This window comes from Hippocampus comes, unplaced genomic scaffold (genome assembly GCF_001891065.2).
Source record: "Hippocampus comes isolate QL1 unplaced genomic scaffold, H_comes_QL1_v1.1 scaffold101, whole genome shotgun sequence".
NCBI lineage: Eukaryota > Metazoa > Chordata > Actinopteri > Syngnathiformes > Syngnathidae > Hippocampus > Hippocampus comes.
In genome coordinates, this window is record NW_017805451.1 from 504,727 (window position 1) to 525,209 (window position 20,483).

At 40.8% G+C, this 20,483-nt stretch overlaps 1 protein-coding gene across 1 annotated transcript; it reads left to right on the plus strand.

Moving 5' to 3' along the window:
• The first annotated feature begins 43 nt into the window (after positions 1 to 43).
• galt (galactose-1-phosphate uridylyltransferase) lies at positions 44 to 18,841 on the plus strand. The gene is made up of 11 exons (XM_019874077.1): positions 44 to 175; positions 2,091 to 2,260; positions 2,533 to 2,608; positions 2,833 to 2,881; positions 5,328 to 5,457; positions 5,738 to 5,794; positions 7,615 to 7,737; positions 12,138 to 12,270; positions 12,457 to 12,540; positions 16,812 to 16,966; positions 17,432 to 18,841. Exons 1-11 carry the CDS (start codon positions 142 to 144, stop codon positions 17,495 to 17,497), a joined length of 1,077 nt encoding a protein of 358 aa, XP_019729636.1. The 5' UTR covers positions 44 to 141; the 3' UTR covers positions 17,498 to 18,841.
• Positions 18,842 to 20,483: the final 1,642 nt, after the last annotated feature.

Here is a 20,483-nt window from a genome sequence, read left to right on the forward strand (position 1 = left end):
GTTGTCTGTTTTTAAAAGATTGACACCATGTATTTTGGTAGCAAATAGTATGCTCCTGTCATACAGGAAGTAGCCGACGAAGCGCTTTTGTGCAAAACCTGAACGGAAGACTTGTCCCAACTTAAATCCAACGTTGTTGACATGAGTGGCCCTGAAGCCCAATTTGATCCAAAAGGTAGGGAGTTGAACTGACCTTGGTTTCGTTGCCATATTTAACAATCCCGGACGTAGCCATTAAAACTGCACCGGAAACAAAACTATACAAATATGACAGTGGGCGTGTCTGAACGTCAGTGTAATTGACCAATAGGGATGCCTAAATTAACTTCCGATTTTCAGAAACTGAACAAGTTCTCAAAAAGGGATTTTAAGGAATATGGATATTGCTATAGTTGGCTGTTTGTAATTGAACAGTTCTTGAGTGTTTTCTCCGATTGTTAGATTTAAATGATCACGAACCATCCTTGTAGGACTGATGGACAAATGAAGCTTCGTGAAACACTTGTAGTCATTTTGGATTCCTCTAGACGGCATTCTTGGTTTAAAGATGCAGCAGATAGTTTAATTAATTTCCATTGCACTTGCCTTTATATCACCCGGTGGTCGACTGGTTAGCGTGTCGGCCTCACAGTGCAGAGGTGCAGGGTTCGATTTCGATTCCGGCCTTCCTGTATGGAGTTTGCATGTTCTCCCCATGCCTGTGTAGGTTTTCCCTTAGTACTCCAGTGTCCTCCTATTTTCCAAAAACATGCGTGGCAGGTTAATCAAACACTATAATTGTCCCTAGGTGTGTGAGCGCGGATGGTTGTTCGTCGATGTGTGCCCTGTGATTGCCTAGCAACCAGTTCAGAGTGTCCCCTGCCAACTGCCCAAAGACAGCTGGGATAGGCTCCAGCATTCCCTGCCACCCTTGTGAGGATAACCACATCAGAAAATGGATGGATGGATAGATAGCCTTTATATCCATGAGCACTATCGAGAAGAGTACCAAATATCACATGTGCTTCATGAAGTTTCATTTCCCCAGGACTATCATAGAGCATACAGTATATGTAGTTGCTTTTCCTGCAGTTCATGCCAAATTGTCAAATTATTCCATGGGTGGTTTGAATGTTTTATTAGTTTTGTCATTACATTCATCACTGTTCACATCGCTGGCTTAAAATACCTCCAAAACAGTCACTTTTCCACAAGACCCCAAAAGGGTATGTTTGTTCAACTATTAACATTGCATCGTCAGAGATTTGTTTTCAAATCTCTAAATGACGTCGCGCCACCTTACCTCTCTGAGCTCATCCGCCCCTACACACCTGCCCGGCGCCTCAGGTCTGCGGACCAGACATTATTAGAAGTACCAAGAACTAAACTGAGGCTCAGAGGCGATCGAGCCTTTTCTGTTGCTGGTCCCTCTCTCTGGAATGACCTCCCACTGAACATTCGGCAAGACTCCTCGCTGCCCATCTTCAAAACCCGCCTCAAAACTCACTTGTATTCTTTGGCATTCGACTCAGCATGACTTAGATTTGTTCTTGGTTTTGCTGTTTGGTGCTTTCTACCGTCTTAATTACCGATTTGTTTTACTGTTTGTTGTATACAGGTATGTTAAATTGCTCCATGTACAGCACTTTGTATGCAGCGATGGCTGTTTGAAAGTGCTCTATAAATACAGTTGAGTTGAGTTGAGAGGGATCACGCTATTTTCAACACTTTAGATTGGTGAATATTTGCAAATACTAACATCTCCAGTTGTAGATTAACCAAACCGAGAGATTTTTGAAAAAATAATACATCTACAAAATTGCAATTCATACAGTTGCGGCCTGATGAATGTGAGATGCCCGTCAGCTACTGCATAATATTCATCAGCGTACTGTTGCAGCCTGTCTGAGTCACGCAAGAGTCGTCGATCAAGTTGTCTGAAAAGCACAAACAGGACTTTGTTTGAGAAATGACACCGATGACTCATCATCTGTGAATGTTCAAACAAAGTGCATATTTTGATCTTTTGTGAACCACCAACCTTGGTAAGCATGGATTACAACTGGTAAGTGTGTTAAAGTATCAATTCTTTTGTCTCAATGCGCCCTCAGAGCACCAGCACCTACGTTATAACCCTCTGAGGGACAGTTGGGTCCTAGTCTCAGCCCACCGCATGAAAAGACCATGGACCGGTCAGGTGGAAAAACCTCCAGAGGAATGTGTACCGAGATATGATCCATACAATCCACTATGTCCCGGAAACACACGTGCTAATGGAGAGGTAACAGCGAACAAAACACGCATTCACAGTATAGTGGTTCCTTGATTTATTAGTGAAGCAGCTTGTGAGTTTTGGAAATGTGCTAAAATTATATTCCATCGCTAATTTCACATGCTGAATAATTGATGATGTCACATGGTACGAACACAGCACCATATAACCATATCTCTTTATCTCTTTTATCACACGCACGCATGCACATACACACATTTGGTCATCCACTTCTAACTAGACCAAATGAAATTTGTCTATTTGTTGTGTTGTCTCCTTAGAAAAATCCCGAATACAAAAGCACGTTTGTTTTTGAAAATGACTTTCCTGCCATCCAGCCAGATTCTCCAGATCCTGGTAAGTGGCTCTTTCATCAGCCTAATAAAAAGTCATTATTTCACACTGGGAAAGCAAATCTGTTGCTAATTTGTATTCATTTGCTGCTCTTGTACGGTTTGTCATCACAACGCACCACACTCATGAGGTGGAGGTGAATTCCAAATCTAAGTTGTTGGAATTTTTGCATTGTAATTACTGTCATACCATATCGCGTGATTAACAACGAATTTTGTGCTCCTCAGCTTCCGGTCAACATCCATTGTTTCAATCGAAAGCAGCCACAGGGGTGTGGTAAGAAAACATACTGATATTTGTTGTTAATGATCAGCTCTTTTTGTTGCTAAGTATGGTTATCAATCAACAAATATTAGAATGTGTCATATGCAGTGTCATTTTACACCAGTTCCAACTACTGCCGCAATAATAAATTCATTGTTATATCAACACCTTCCATGCAGTGTCACTCAAAACAGAGCATCTTGGAAGACTTGGCAGAAGAGCATGACTTATTCATACAGATCTAGAATAGGTTCTCTTTGGACTGCCCGAGAGTAGAATAATAATGATTCCTCTTTTGAACCAATCATCATTAGACTTGGTGTATTGAAATTCAGGAAAAGTTTGAATCGCACATTGTGTTCGACTTCCTTTAACTTTCACCGGGTCACGCCCTTCATATATTATGCTTTGTTTTTCTCCTGGATGGAAACGTTTCCTAACCTGACAAGAAAAGTCAGCAACATTTACTCTGTGTTGAAAAAGAAATTGCTTCTTAGCTGCGTGTAATAACTGCACAGTTTCATGTTAAACATGTCGAACAGGAAAGCCTCTCCCTTCCTGTCACTCACTCTTAGCACGGAGGCCTAATGAATAGTTCACAACCTTCTGAGTAGCACAAAAACATCTGCTAAGAAAGTCACTCTCAAACCCTGTTGTAGGATTCAGATGAATGCATCATTCACAGATTATACGGTGAAATCCATCTTTATTTATCGTGCGTAGCGCTTTTTTAGCAGCTGCAGCTGTAACCAAGCGCTTTACAGAATATTACCGCTTTCATGCACAAATAATGATAACCTCCATCAAAAATGTTTTTATTAGTATTTAGGCATGGAAAAAAAATAATGGCAGTGGATGGCAACACAATATAAGGGTCCATTGAAGTGGTTGATGCACAACTGTGACGTTAACATGAATTAATATAAGAGAAAACAAGAGAGTAGCTGTCCACTCTAGGAACCGCTGTCCCTGAAAGGGTTAAACATAAAATAAGAATACAACAGAACACATCACGGAAAATGACAATTGTAACAACTATTATTTCGTGTTCTTATCTGTTTATTTGATCTGCCTATCTATGCACACGTACACACACACGCACGCACGCACGCACGCACGCACGCACGCACACGCACACACACACACACACACACACACACACACACACTGGATAATGGGGCCAATACTCTGAAACCGACTCTTGCCATGTTTTTGTATTAATGTGACATTTCCTTCCCGACGACGGGATTCTTTACCGACTCTTGCCATGTTTTTGTATTAATGTGACATTTCCTTCCCGACGACGGGATTCTTTTTTTTGTGTGTTTTTTTTTCTTTTCGTTTGTACCACGCGCAGGCCGGGATGGGTCTCTTTGCGCATAATGTTGTGGTGTTTTGCGAAGGGATCTTGAACTCAAAATTTGCGGGCCCCCGAGTGACATACAGGCAACCAATTACGGGAGCATTAATTTGGGAATTTGTTATCCTGGAGGAAAGAAAAAGTCAACATGAGGGGCAACATCCTCCTTTTATGCACGATACCAATTACAGTACCATAAGGTAGCACAGAATAATTGCAATTTCTTCTCAAGGGTCCATGATTTGTTTCAAGTTCAGGAGGGACGTGGTAATTGGTTACATTCAATTTAGGTTGACTCCGGCGAGGAGTTATTGTCTGTGTAAGCTCCCAGCTTGCCAAAGATACATTTTTCATCAGCAGAAGCCAATTTGGGAATGGAGGAGGAGTGGGGGGAGACAAGGAAGCAAGTTTATTTGTAGCTCGGCGGCTTGACCATATGCTTCCTTCATCTGCGTCAAATTGACGGCTATCAGATGAGACATCTGGACTTGTGAGAAGAACCAAAACGCAGTAGCACAAAGCGCGGGTGTCAATTATAGGCAGCAATGTAGCTCACCTTCAGTATCACTTTATAGGTGACCTTATAGGTCAAACGTACCGGGTTAAGTTAGTGTGAAACCACTGTAGGGGGCGCTACAGACCCTTTTTTTTTCCGTACACGTGTAACATCCTTAAAATATAAAATGTATTCGCTAAGCTCGCTGTGTGTGCTAAGTTTAGCGAGTTTTTGCTGATGTTTAGCCCCTCAAAAATGAGAGTCATTACAGATAATAATATGAGTAATATTTATAATTTGTCCAGAAACAATAAGGACCTTGCATCAGTCTCTGCTTGGGCCCGAAAAAGGAAGTGTATTCTGACTTTTGGGACACCCAGCATATCAAAATAAATGGTCCAATAATGTCTTAGAATATCCTTTTTTTATGGCAGCAAACTATATGGAAGGCAGAAAAAAAAAAACAAATCAGAAACCTCAACAGAAAAACCACCCAAAATGTCAGAAATTGTCCGATTTTGCCAGGTATTCTGCCAGACGTTTCCCCAGCATTCAGAGTTGATGAGTGAAAACATGATCGACATATTATCTCGTCATTCCAGTAAGGTCATGTGTTTCCATCCCTGGTCTGATGTCACCCTTCCTCTCATGAAAAAAGAAGAGGTTGTCACTGTGATTGACAAGTGGGCGGAGCTCATGGAAGAACTGGGCGCCACCTACCCATGGGTTCAGGTATGGGATGTATCGACTATTCGCCCCAATCTTATATATATATATATATATATATATATATATATACATATACACACACACACACACACACACACACACACACACATATACCGGTAATACAGCTAGTCAGTAAATAGTATGACATACAGTATCTGCTATAAAATTGTAAAATTCCCAACTTTGTCAAATAAAACATGCATCTGTTATTACATTTTTATAGCATGTTAACAAAGATAGAACTCTAAATTGTCGACTTTTGTGTTCTATTTTTTTTCTTTAGATCTTTGAAAATAAAGGAGCAATGATGGGTTGTTCCAATCCACATCCCCACTGTCAGGTAGAAAACACTCTCGCACATGCTAATTGCTCAGCACTCAGGCACCCATTTAGAACAAATACTCCAGTTCAAAAAATGTTCTTCGCTGGCTGTTCAATTACATTTAAAAAATAGTATTATAACAGCAACAATACCAGACATCATCAGCACACGCCGTTTCTCATGTGCTGTCAATGTCTGGATGCTGCCAATAGAGGGCAGTGTGTGACTTCAGGCTAATGTAATGTTTCTTTACTGCTACATCTAACACTAAAACTCCCTAATAAGTAGTTACAATGAAAATATAATACACGGAAAGACCAAGTTTGGGATATCTTTACTGTCCATTTTGGATTTGAATCAAAACAGTTTACAAATAACTTGCATTGTTCGGGCATCATCATAATGTAATAATTCATTATTGACATGCTAATCAGTACAGTATTACGGTTCTGGGAAAACCACATATGAACCATGTGGGATAAAGCCTTTATAATTTTTTTTCCCCCACATGTTACAGATTATATCAGACTCTATAAAAGGAAATGTACAGTAAAAGTGGCACACTATTTGCAATACAATTTGCCTTGTGAGAATATGTGCTCATCTTTGTCGGTCTCTTGCCGGTCATTTCTTCACTTGTCCTTGAGTCAATAGTCTGCTACTGGATAGGCGCGAGATTGAGTGTCCACAGAAACGCAGCTGCACAAATACACCCACAGTCACAGATGTTGGCGCGCATGCGGATATAATAACATGCACACACAAATTTAGGTTTTGTGTGTGCATGTTATGATGTGCATGCCTTTAATGTTCGGGCTTCTTTCAGTTTTTGTGATGACATGCCATCATTTGTAGATTTAAAACATTGCAGCGGAGTGATATCTGATAAAGAAGAGCCAACCCAAAATAGTCCCCCCAAATGAAAGAATCATTAATTACCAGAGGGAGCCTTTTAATAATGCGTGCGTCGCCTTTGGATGCCGACTACATTTTGGGTGAATAAGTTCAGGGGTGTGTTTCATCAGAAAACAATTAGCCATTCTGTCAGATGCAATCCTGCGTGGCATGCGAACACCGCACTAAATGCCGCTGGTTATTGCTCCACATGGAATACTTAATTAACATTTTAGCCCCAGGCGGTGGTCCAGTGTTTAGTACGTCGACCTCACAGTGCGGAGGTCGTGGGTTCAATCCGGCCTTCCTGTGTGGAGTTTGCATGTTCTCCGGGCCTGCGTGGGTTTTCTCCGGGTACTCCGGTTTCCTCCCACATTCCCAAAAACATGCATAGCAGGCTGATTGAACACTCTAAATTGTCCGTGGGTGTGAGTGTGAGCGCGGACGGTTGTTTGTCTCTTTGTGCCCTGCGATTGGCTGCCAACCGGTTCAGGGTGTCCCCCGCCTACTGCCCGAAGACGGCTGGGATGGGCTCCAGCAACCCCAGTGACCCTTGTGAGGATAAAGCGGAACAGAAAATAGATGGATGGATTTTAGCCCCAATGTCACAAAAATATGAAGTCAAGCTCAAAAAGCTCATGAAAATGGGTAAAAGTGCACCATGAAGCAGACAACTAAAGTTCTCCAGGCCCAATCAGTTAAATGCAGGAATAAGGTTTTATTTCACGTTGCCTAGCACAAGTGAGAACGACAGTGGCCCAAATACTAGATACAAAACTAGTGGCACCTTGAAACACTACCCGGCCACATAAATTTTGGCAGCCCTTGCTATGCCGTTTGTTTCAACTCATTCCAATGCCTGATTACAATTTTTGCCAATTTCGTCATATCTTCTTAATGACTTCCTGCATCTTTTTTTTTTTACACTTCCTTCAATATCACAGGTGTGGGCAAGCAGCTTCCTCCCAAATGAGCCAACTCTGTCCGATCGATGTCAGAAAGCGTTCTATGAAAAGTACCAAGAACCATTGCTGCTGCAATATGCCAAACAAGAAGTTGCTAAAAAGGTACTGCTCAACAACCTCAGTAGAGCGAACGACACGTCACTTTAAGAAAAATGGCCCGAATCATGTCTAACATTTGTCACTTTACCTGAAATGTTGACTTTGTTTGTTTGGTTGTCCTACTATACGGTAGACTGAAGCATACATTGTCACATGTCCAGTCACACTCGCCACTGGTGAGACGCTGCAGGTGGCAGAGGCAAATATGGGCGAGCCCCTTAAATGAGGCTCTTTAGAACGTTTCAGAGGTCAGGTAACTAGCAATTTTATGTTTAATTCAATGGCATGTTTTGCATTCTTTATGATTGGGCAATGTGGGACCATGTTAATGCAGATTCTATTTAGACCATTTGTCAAACTCGAGGCTCGGGGGCCAGATCCGGTCCGCCATGTCATTTAATGTGGCCCGCCAAAGCAAATCATGGGTACCAACTGTCATGAACCTTGCTAAAATGTGTACCAAAATGTCAAATCATCATGTGTAATACATTTTCAGATTTTGCAATAGTTTTGTTCCGCTCTTCACACACACTTGAACAAGCTATTATAGCTTACTTGACTGAGCGGAATCCATCAATTTATTTTTTGTGTACAAGTAATGAGGCGATGTGACAATTAAACTTTTGATGTCACCGTCAGACCGGCTCTTCGAGGGAAGCCGTCACTGCATAGTGGCCCGCGACAAGAATGAGTTTGACACCCCTGATTTCGACTGATGTAATCATGCTTCAAATGACCTGGGCGCTGAAATAATTTTGTTTTGATAGATAGGTGGTTTGATTTTTTTTTTTTTTTTTTGTAACATGCCTACATCATGTAATTGGTTTGGACAGGTGTGATACTAGCTTACCTGCCGAGTACATGTCTGATGTTGCTCACCGTGGTCCCAAGGGACCCTCAGGGTGATAGGTTGTGGTCTGATCGCAGACCGAATGGAGTGTGGATCCCACAAACGCAGACTCAGATAAATAGCGATGACAAAAAGGTTTATTAAGGAAAAGCGAGGGACCGACAAAGTATTCAACAAAAGGTGCTGGCAAAACAGGGCGCCAGAGAAATCGAACGAGAACACAAAGCGCTTGCCAATTACAAGGATTGAATAATTTTCGAGAACACGATAAAACAAATTGAGGCTGTACAAAAAATGAAACCAAGTACAATACCAAGACTAAATAAATACTCACAAACCCGAATGACTATGACGAGGAGGGCGACTAGAAGCATGAACGAGAGATAACAAAGCACATGGGCAAAGCGGTGATCGAGAGTAATAGTCCGACGAAGAAGATGGGTAGTCGGTGTCTTAAGTAGGCCACGCCTAGATTGCCTGATCCAGCACAGGTGCACTGCTGAAGGTGACGCCCCACACTCCAGGTGGTGCTGAAACACTCAAGGAACAAAACAAAGACAAACCAAAACATGACACAGGGAGTTTGTGTGGATGCTCAGACGTATAGAAAAAGAGAGGGAACATTGATTAGAAAGCGTCACAAACCAAAAACTAATTGTTCATATTTTTTTTTCCCCCTAATTAAAGATGAAGTTACATCTTTTTATCAAAGTGGAGGAATCTTACTATTTATGCAATTTTTATGGCCACTATGAAGTCATTCATTGATTATCCACTTCAGGAAAAAAAAATAGTTTTCTAACCTAGTCCACTTGCTGTCGGCGTTTCCATTTTTCAAGAAAATCTTTGTACATCTCCCTTAATCCATTTGCTTCCTCTAACCTTTTCTCCCCCCCATTATTCCGTTGCACCTTTGCTTTTTGTTTTCCTCCAGCACACACTGCCTGTTTTTCAGGCAGTGAAGCATGTGATGGGGCAGCAGAAATGCTCATTAGCATCACGCTGCGGCATCCATCTTCAACCTGTAAAAAAGATTAGGAAGACATATTTTGTTCGTTTCGCATGTTTTAGCAATTCTGCACTGGTGTGTGAAGAACATAAACAACGGCAACCTTGAGGAAGTTTTAGCATCGCACGCGATGCGAATGTCGCAATAGTAAGCAGATGCCTTGGTGGGAGCTGTGGCCCAGAGATTTTTTTTACACCGGTCGCTCAACTATAATGGAGTTATTATGAATATGAAGACAGCAGCGAAAGAGCAGTGGTTCTTCAACTTGTTGCACAAAGTCTCATCTGAAAATAATGATCTCGACAAGGAGCACCAACATGACCAACATTAAAATACAGTCGTGTTGTAGGCCTAGGTGTTTGTAAAAATCTAACGGGGAGGCTGTTTTCTTTCAAAGTGCCAGCCATTGTAATATGATGCAGTCTGAAGAGTGACACTGCACTTATTTGCACCACACATTAAATCCCTGGAATTTATTTGTATTTTTTTTTCAACAGTTAGGGTACAAAAGGGTCTGAAAATGGCTGCCACTGCATGAGTTAAATAGAGGAAATGAAAAAAAGTCTGTGCACCACCATCATTCTTGCGATGTGTAGTTTTTCTTTAGCTTTTTGCGAGGGCTTTTTGCAACACTCATGAACTCTTTCATGCACCAATAATGATAACCTGTAACCTGATAACTTGATAAGCTGTAGTAACACTGTCGTAACCGCTGTCCCTGAAAGGATTAAGAAGGACTGACTGCCATTGTGGAAGACATCATAGTGTACTGTACCGCATGAGAGTGAAGAAAGTTAAAATGTTCCTGGCTGCAGTTAAAGACATGATGATGATGACGGCGACGACAGTTTCACCTGACGCGGATTCTTTCCTGTGAGAATTTCCTCAAGTTGTCAAAGTCAAACTGTTTGCTAGATTTGCGAAGGATTTAAGTACAAGCGAAATCGATAGAAATCATGCCCTAGTTTTTGACCTTTGACATCAAGCCTTTGGCTCCGATCTGCGCTTAACCTTAACTCGTGAGGTTATCTGGGCACCTCACGGCGCTTTAGGTCCTTTCATTTGAAGGGTTGAACTTTAGCCAATAGAGTATTTAGTGGTGACGCCTACGCTCCCTGCTGCTTGAGCTGCTTTAGGTTTCAGCCAAAATAAGGAATGCCGCACTCACTGATGGCACACATATCCGTGATTATACGTGATTTGGCAAGAAAGAAAATAGCTGTCTGATTCGTACATAACAGGTGTGAGATCTGGGCACTCATGGGGGCTGACCTTTATAAAATTAGAGTGGAAGCAGTTTGTGTGTGTGTGTGTGTGTGTGTGTGTGTGTGTGTGTGTGTGTGTGTGTGTGTGTGTGTGTTCTTGTGCCAAGAGTGTCCCTCTTCCTATTTGCTCCTGTCTGTCTGACCCGAGGTTAGGACCATAAATTGGCACACGGCAGTACTTGGAAAAGCTTGAATTGGGGTTTGTCTCCCATGTGATAGCCAAACTTTCCAAGCTAATTGAATGAAACTTTTTGGGGGGGGGAAGATTGGAGATGTGAGAGATGTCTGATTTAGTACCGCCTCCACTTACTTGCACGCCTTGGTCCTTTCTCCGATTAATTTATTGTCAGTCTTCATTCTGTTGTGTTATAATACTGGAAAGGAGTGCGAGGAGAGAAAAACAATGATCGGATCAGTAAAAGAAAACTGCTTTAAATGTTGTTTACATAGCGTCCATTAACCCTTTCATGCACCCTGTAACCTGATAACATGATAAGATGAGCACTGTAGTAACCACTGTCCCTGAAAGGGTTAATACATTAAACAGGTTTGAGTGATTGTACATTTTTGTCCAAATGTCAGTGTACATGTATTCTCTACTGACTTTTTTTTTCTCAATTATTAAGTATTTGTACCTCGCGTAATTGTTTTTAGATCTTTGAGAAGTCCCTGTATACCACATCTGGCCCTTTGTCATTGCACTGGTTCTACCCCGAAAATAGTTTTCATCCTCGTCATTTTTTATTTCGTTTTGTTTTTTTTGCATTTTAAATTCAGTTACTTTTAATTAATTATGTTAAAAAAGCTTGTTTTTTTTTCATTAAAATTTTTTTGGAATGCTTTGTTTTAGTTTAGTTTTTATTAATTTAGAATGAGTTTTATTTATTTATTTTAATTTTGGGCATGGTTGTCGTGTGCCAGATTAAAAACACACATACACACACACACACACACACACACACACACACACACAAACAAAATTTAGGTCAGGAAATGTCTATTTGACCATTCTTCTTCTGTACAGTTGTACAGCAATACCGAAATAAATGCCTTTAAAATTAACCCTGAAAGCTCACGTATGATATTAATTGACAAAGATGAAACCTAATTCAATTTTCGCTGTTATGATAGTTAGTTTTATTCAGTTTTGGATGCAAAATTGTAGTTTCAGTTGTTTTTCTTTCTTTTTTTTTTTTTAAAAGGCATTTTCTTTTTTTTATTTTGTTTCATTTATGAAAATCTTTTTTTCATTTATTCTGAGTTTCATTTTGCTTTTCAGGAACGCGTGGTGGTGATGAACCCTCATTGGCTGGCAGTGGTTCCCTACTGGGCGACGTGGCCCTATCAGTTGCTGCTGTTGCCACGACGACATGTCCTCCGAATCAACGAGTTGACCACAGAGGAAAGGGAGAGTACGTGTTTTTTGGGCAGATGCGACAAGTTGTTTCTCTCTAACACAAGAACAGCTGGTGACTGTTGCGGAAATTCTTTCCGGTTTTGTCGCCAACATTCGGACAGCCATTTCGGATGAACACTTAACACGCTTCCACTTTAGTGTTGTTGACTTACTTTGTTTTCGTCTCTTTTTTTTTTTTCAGGTCTGGCTGACATTATGAAGCGACTGCTGACCAAATACGACAATCTATTTAATGTGTCCTTTCCCTACTCCATGGGTTGGCATGGTAAGAAGAAACATTTTGCAGGAAACACACGAAGAAATAATCATGAGGCATGACAGTTAATGCTAATATTTATTTTTCGCAACACAAGGGAAGAATGAAGTTACTGTAGAGACGACAAAAATATGTAAGATGAAGACGTCTCATTACAAAGGAACTACTTCAAACAAAATCAAACAGGAAACAATAAAAGAAGAGAGAAAAGCATAACAATGCGGTAACAGTACTTTAACCCTTTCATGCACCCTGTAACCTGATAACATGATAAGCTGTCCACTGTAGCAACCGCTGTCCCCGAAAGGGTTAAAATATGACCTGAGCAATTTTCCTCAATTAGATTACCGTATTGGCCCGAAGACGGCCCTGATTATAAGACAACCCCCTCTTTTTCAAGACTCAACTTTGAAGAAAGACTTTGTGAACACCAAATTAATTTTTATACAGAAAATAATTACAATACATCTGAAACAAATGATTATAACAATATATTTGAGAGAAAAAGCATGTTATTTTGCCTCATTCAAATCTAAAGTGCAATCACATTCGTAAATGAATGGCTTCTGGTTTTTGAAATGTAAATTACATCATAAGTTCTCCTCAGCTGCCGGTTAACCTGGCCGATCTTCGACCCACTTTTCTCCAGATTGCCACTACGTTTCTCCATTTTCTGTTATCTCTTCTATTATTTTCTTCTCTTTTCCTTGTTACCGCTATTTTTTATTTTTATGCTTCGTGCTACCGCTGTTTTTATTTTTATTCTTCGTGGCAGGGGTTCACTTTGGCCTGGGAAGTCAAGTTCAGCATTCGCTTCAATGATATCTGGCGCCATCTAGTGTCGTGAATGGGTATAATGTCTAGACCCCAAATATAAGAAGACCCCCACTTTTTCAGTCTTATTTCAATGCAAAAAACACCGTCTCATATTTGGGCCAATACGGTATTTTTTTCAGCGAATATTAAGCAGCCTGTTTAATGTCAAAAGTTTTCTGAAAGTGATTTGAATTCCTCTTCAGTGTTCAGTCGAAGCATTAGTGTGCCATAAATCACTGTCAGACACATGAGCATATCGAAAGATTAAATTTGTACCGTTCAGGATATTGGCAACAATGTAAATGTAAATATAAAGGGATGCGTTTTTTTTTTTTCCTTACCCTGCCAGTGCTTCATATATTCTTATTTAAATGGTGCTTAACAAAAACAAAAGAGCGCCCAAGACATCCACTGTCAGACAAAAACATTGCTAACAGTTTTTAAGTGTATGACGGGCGTCCATCCCACAGTGGAACAGCTCCCGTTGATGCCTTAGATTGAGTTTTTTTTTTTGTGGTTACACAACTTGAAGAGTCAGCATTGTTCCCTTGAGAAACAACGAAGGTAGCCCAAAATGGACAATCCCTTTATTTTCCGATATTGGGGTGCCAAAATGTATTATGTATTGTTCCATTCTTTAAAGCGCTTTCCTCTCTATCAGCTCTTTCTTTTTTAGCTGTTTGTTGCCAAATGTGTACATGTAGAAAAATCCCATTGCTTATACCTCAGCCATATTTGATCTAAAGCTGGGCAGCCACCGTCACAGCCATGTGCCAATTTCACAAGGGGACCAGACGATGATACAAAGGAACACACGACGAAAGACACATTTTAGGAAAATAAGAGGCTGATGGAAAAGATTCAAGCAGAGATTTCAGATTCATGCCGGATCTTTGAGCGAGTCCGAGCAAACATCACAGCAGGATGATGGAATTAGCAAGGAATCAGCGTTTCATACAGACTTTTGGATGAGTTGGCAGACAGGAGTTGATCCAAAAGTGGAAAGAAAAGCATGTCCACAGTTTGACATTACAGTAAAGCATCATCGCTGTCTCACTTTTATTGGGCTGCGGGGGCCTCTAAGGAATGCTGACGAGGCCTTTGTTTACATAAACGATGATGATTACAGTCAGCAGGACTCCCCGCATGATTTGCAACAATCCCTATGTGACTAATACATTTCATCTTCACTGAGGATGAACCCATTTTGAGGCTGGGTCAGGATTTATTCCTCACTTTTGTTCCATTAGATTCAGTCCTTAAAAAAAAATTAAATAAAAATAAATCATGATTGATTTGCTGCTGATCCAAATTCAACATTTTTGGCCTGGGAAGGTGTCTATAATTTTGGCATTAGTGCATTTTGCGAGATAATTGATTTGGTTTCCCTAAACACACACACACACACACACACACACACACACACACACACACACACACACACACACACACACACAGCGTATTTACTCAACCGTCGAGAGTGACGGGCATTATTATTTTGGGTCAGGAATGTATAAACATAAGGCACATTCATTATTGAAGCGTTTTTTTTTTGTTTTTTTTTTTTTACCATAACATTTTTGCATTATTCGTTGGGGCACAAAAACCTGAGCAGAAACACAGCAATTAGTTGAGTTTTCAGACAAAAAAACTGAAGTTTTATTTTGTATAACGCATGTCATTGTGCCTTAAAATTCAAAATCCTTTACAAAAACATTAAAAGCATTGAACCGCCGCCTGCAAATTTCAGACATTGCAAAAATTATAATAAAAATCCTCTAAAATAGTTTGATTAAAATGATTATAACCAAGCATCAGTCGGGATAAAGTAAAGAATAGTGTGCAAATGGGGATTAAAACAAGAGAATAAAGGAGAAGAGAATGCTGCGGTAGATAATAATGTTTTAATCCCCGATTGAAACAAATCGTCAGTATGAGCAGACTGCAGGGGTTCGGCAAAAAAAACCCCCCGTCCCCTATTTAAAAAAAGAGGCTGTGCGACAACAAAATAACATGTCAAAATATCACTCTATTGCACATGGCCCCTAAGACAGAGAAATCACCTTGCATCTCTGACGTCAAGCTGTGAAGACGATGTTGGGCTGCAGAGAAGAAACGGCTCGCGCAAATAAAGTATACTCGAGTCTGGAAGTGCTGCTCGGGATGGTGTTTACCACCCAGGCAGCTGTTGCTCGATCCAACGCGCAGGCTGTACTTGATATTTATCCAACCTGCAAAAACCAGTGGGGGGGAAAAACCCATTTTGAGGGCCTGCCAAAGAAGCACCGAGCAAAGTGGCCGTAAGCCATACAAAGGTTAGCCGAGTGCCGTGATGCACCGAGTGATATGCGACACAAGAGAGCAAGTGTCATCATGCCTCAAGAGCTGCGAGTTTGAAATGTTGCCGGTCCAACGCCAACAGCAGCAAAGCCTTGCTTGAGTTACTTTACAAAACCGACACTTCACTGATCACTCACCACATGTGATGTCAACGTCGCTTGACAGCTATTGGCCAAATGGCTGCCCACCGACAAATAAAAACAGGTCGATTTTTGCTGCTTCAACTCATATTCCGCCAGCACGATGAATCAGAACGCCGTCAAGCCCCCTGCCCCCCAAATATATCTACAATGTAGGCGGCCTGGTGGTCCAGTGGTTAGTGCATCGACCTCACAGTGCAAAGGGGTTCGATTCCAGCTCTGGCGAGTTTGCATGTTCTCCCCTTGCCTGTGTGGGTTTTCTCCGGGTACTCCGGTTTCCTCCCACATTTCAAAAACATGCATGACAGTCTGATTGAACACTCAAAATTGTCCCTCGGTGTGTGTGTGAGCGTGGATGGTTGTTCGTCTCTGTGTGCCGTGCGATTGGCTGGCAACCGGTTCAGGGTGTCCCCCGACTACTGCCCGAAGAGATAGGCTCCAGCACCCCCCGCGACCTTTGTGAGGATAAAGCCGTTCAGAAAATGGATGCTCACTTGTCAGCAACTGTTGTGTTTTGCTCAGGTAACCGATGAAGTGGGCTGATTTCTGGTCCGCTGGCTAAATGATTTAATGATCCAAATGCTTCATTCATGCTGTGAGAATGGCAAGAAAGATGAACGGTCTTGTTTTCCCATGGTGATGCATATTCTTAATTGGCCTTCAAGCCAGGCACCCTGATTATTCTCTTTGCGTGCGAGCAAGCGTGCTGCAGAATCGAAGCGGAAACAAATCACTACATTCTGCCGTCTATCTGCATTTTTGTTTGGTTCAAGCTAGGTAATGATCAGCCCTAGGTGTCATCCCCATTAATGCATTTAATGCATCAACGAATTGTGTGTGTGTGTGTGTGTGTGTGTGTGTGGGTGGGTGGGTTGTGTGGGTGGGTGAGGGGTTGGTTCATTTGGGGATTTTTACAAGTCCCTCATCGTTCATCATCTGACGGATGTTTTTTTTTTTTTTTTTTTTTTTTTTTGCGTCCCTCAGGAGCCCCGACTGGCCCCTACTTAAAGGAAGACAACTCACATTGGCAACTGCACGCTCACTACTACCCTCCTCTGCTGCGTTCGGCCACAGTTAAGAAGTTCATGGTCGGCTATGAGATGCTTGCAATGGAGCAGCGGGACCTCACTCCTGAACAGGTGATTTAATAAAAGGAACACCGTTGCGGCAACCTAGTCACGGATTGTTCATTTCAAACAGTCGGACATTTTTTTTCAACCCTTTTATGCATAAATATTGATAACTTACATCTGAATTTTTTTTCCTCAAGTGTTTTTTTCAATTAGTCTTTAGGCATTAAAAAAAAAAATAATGGCAGTGGATGCAACACACATAAGGGTCCATTGCGCTGCTGATGCACAACTGTGACATGAAGAGTAATTAATATAAGAGAAAATAACATTTGAATTGCTGTCCACTCAAGTAACCGCTGTCCCTGAAAGCGGTAAACTAATTATCGATATGTTTTGTGTATGTGTGCGGGGAAAAAAGGCAGGATTTTTATCAAAAGGCCTTTCAAGATCGAGACTAATGATGACACAAGATTGAAATGTACTCAACCGTCTGTCCCTGAAGGTGCCTCACTTTTTCTTTTTCTTTTTAAGGCTGCAGAGAAGTTACGGAATCTACCAGATGAGCACTACAAAAGTAGACACGGAGAAGAAAAATGAGTGGGAATGTCAAATCAAGTCAATTTAAAATAAAAAAACGGCAATATTGCAAACTAACACATTTGTATGTCTTACCCGCTCATGAGTTATCATATCTGCCTGACAGTTTGAAGGTGTGTTTGAATGATTTTGGTCAAATGAATAAAAAGAAAACTCAGAAATGCTGTTAGCAGGACTTTTGTCACGATTATGAAACCGTTTAATTACAGCACACGGCCATGTTGTTGACAAGTTGAAATCTTTTTGGTTTTTCATCACAGGTGTCCCTTAATTTAAAAAAAAAAACAAAAGGCCGGTACAAATAAATGATCGTGGAAAATGACGTTTTTTTTGTTTTTCTTGAGGCTGTTAGTTTGCTTTTGTTCCAAATATTGATTTCATCGACATTGAGAAGGTCACACAAAAGAGAATACAGGACCATGACAAAAGTACCGATTGAGTTGAAAATGGAAAAATTGGACAAGTCTCACTCGCACACACATTTTAGCAACAACAGAGGGCACTGTTGCTCAAAAAGTCAGGTTGAGGAGGACCAAGCGTTTAGACCTAGCTGGGTCAACTGGCCAGATCATTCTTTGGTGAGTTAAAAAAAAGAAAAAAATTCATATACAATTCAGTCAATGTGTATGTAGTTGATTGAAATAATAAAATGATGCTAATTTGTTGTATTTTGAGTATTATAGTTAATTTATTATTTTAATCACAAAATGGCTTTAACTCATTTGAATTCAATATGTTCAAAAAATTCATTGAATATTTAAGGAAGAATACAAATGGAGGAACCCTCGTGAGGATAATCAGTTCAGATTCAGATCATAACAAATGGAGGAACTACAGCAATGAAAGGTGATGATTTTTACGTGAAGAACAGAATTACAGAAAAAACATTGTGCCAGTGAATAACACTGAGATTTGTGCAAAACAAAGCCTCAAGACGTTTGCGTCAGGGCTAGTGCTTTTGTTGAATAATTTGTCTTGTTCTCTTTTCGGGATTACAGTACACAAAAAAAAAAAGACGGAATCGATTATTTTGCCACATATGGTGGATGCATGGACCATTAATTTTGGAGGTGGATAAAATGTGTATTGATGTAACAGACTTGCGACAAATGTGTTTATACCCCAACATGAGCCCGCTTTTTCCATTTCACGTTTTTTTCATTCATCTTGCTAAATCGTGATATGTTAGGGCACGTACAACATTTTTTTTTCGCCTCATGCTTGCACATAAAATAAAAAGAAAGTATAACTGACTTGTTTCTTAGAATTGCGTCACTTTATCTGCCCCCCTCACCCCTCACCGCCCCCTTTTTGCCTGAAAGTAAATAAACACGATGAAGAGTGTCTCTTGGTTTAATTCTGTCTTACCCAGCCTTCTCTGTGTATTTGATGAAAACAGTCATCATTTTTACATTTTTTTATCATCAACACAAAAGTCTGGCTTGGTTTCATCATCTATTGTCCCAACTCATTTTATCACCAAGGTCCAAACCCTCTAAGGCTCTTTACTTCATAGTGAGAACTATGAGAACTAAAGAAAAAAAAATCTGGCAACTAAAACATTTAGAACTACATAGTTGGCAGAATTTCCAGCAAAGTGCACTCGCTCGCAATGGTACTTGGAATTGCCATGAACACACACACACACACACATATATGCTGCTATTATTGCAAAGCTCGATAACTATTAACAGTGATTGCAGGTTTTGTTCAAGTACAAGGTTGAACTGTGATGGTTTACCGAAGTCGATCTTTGTGAAAGTGTGTGTACGTGTGCGCGCACGTCTTTGTGTATGCCTTTTATGTACTGCGACAGGCCTCATTCTTTCAAGACAATATTTATTTAGTCCTATAAGCTCATGGATCCCCTCCTCAGCTATTCCGTCGCCCCTTTGAGATTATGTTGCATGTGTGTGTGCGTGTACATGTGCATGTTTGCAAAGGTGCGTGAAAGATATATTAGCCAAATCCTTGCTCCTCTGTCCTTTCAGAGAAACGAGAAGATTCTCCCATGATACGTTGGGTTAAAATATGACAGATTGATGCAGGCAAGGCCCATTGTCACCAAATTCATGACGTTACAAAATGCGGTAATTGCTTGAACGTTGGGCCTTGCGAAACACTGACACGCAAGCAGGGACACATTTGCTACCTCAAGTATACTGACTCATAAATCATTCAAACCAAACAGGCTCCTAATTTGGTGAACAACAACACAGTCCGGGATAGTCGGATGAATCTCAGTCGAGAATGCTGATTTGTAGTGTGGTACGCTTAGCTGCCTGTCCTGCAAGGGATCGAGAACTACTAAATCCATACTAAAAAGAAGAAGAAAAGATTGCTGTTAGCATACACTTGGAGTCACTGTCTTTAAAAATCAAAGTTCGCAAATTTGGTGCGCTGATAGATTTGAATCCGATTTACCCGGTTATATCAAAATCAATCACTCAAACGGCTTTTAAATATCTCCAGACTGACACACAAGGAGAATGAAGCATGCCAACTAACAAACCGCGCTGTAAACGGTCAATCTGAGCTGGAGTCAGAGCTACTGATGTCATAAGGCCACGCCTCTTAAAGGCACGTCAACATTAATTTAATATCATGAAATATTATGTTCTCATGCTTACGTGTTTATATTTGACTATATTCTTTGGTCAAAAACATAACATAAAATGTGGTAGTTTTTGATTGTGGCTTCATATTTTTAATGGCAGGTTAATTCATTTTCATGTGTAAAATGGATGGGAAACGTCTGAAAGCTTGGTCACGGAACAAATTAAACGACGTGAACTTGTGTTCTCAGTTTGACCTTTTGTGTGACGCTTGATTCGGCAGCCCATCAGCAAGCGCTGTGCTCGGTTCAGTGAGTAAATCAATAATTAGATTTAGATGGTCCGGGGTGGGGAGCGTCTCCATTCATTGAGGGACTGAGGGAGAATAACCGCAACGAAGAATTGAAGCAATCCAAGCCAATGCTGAAGAC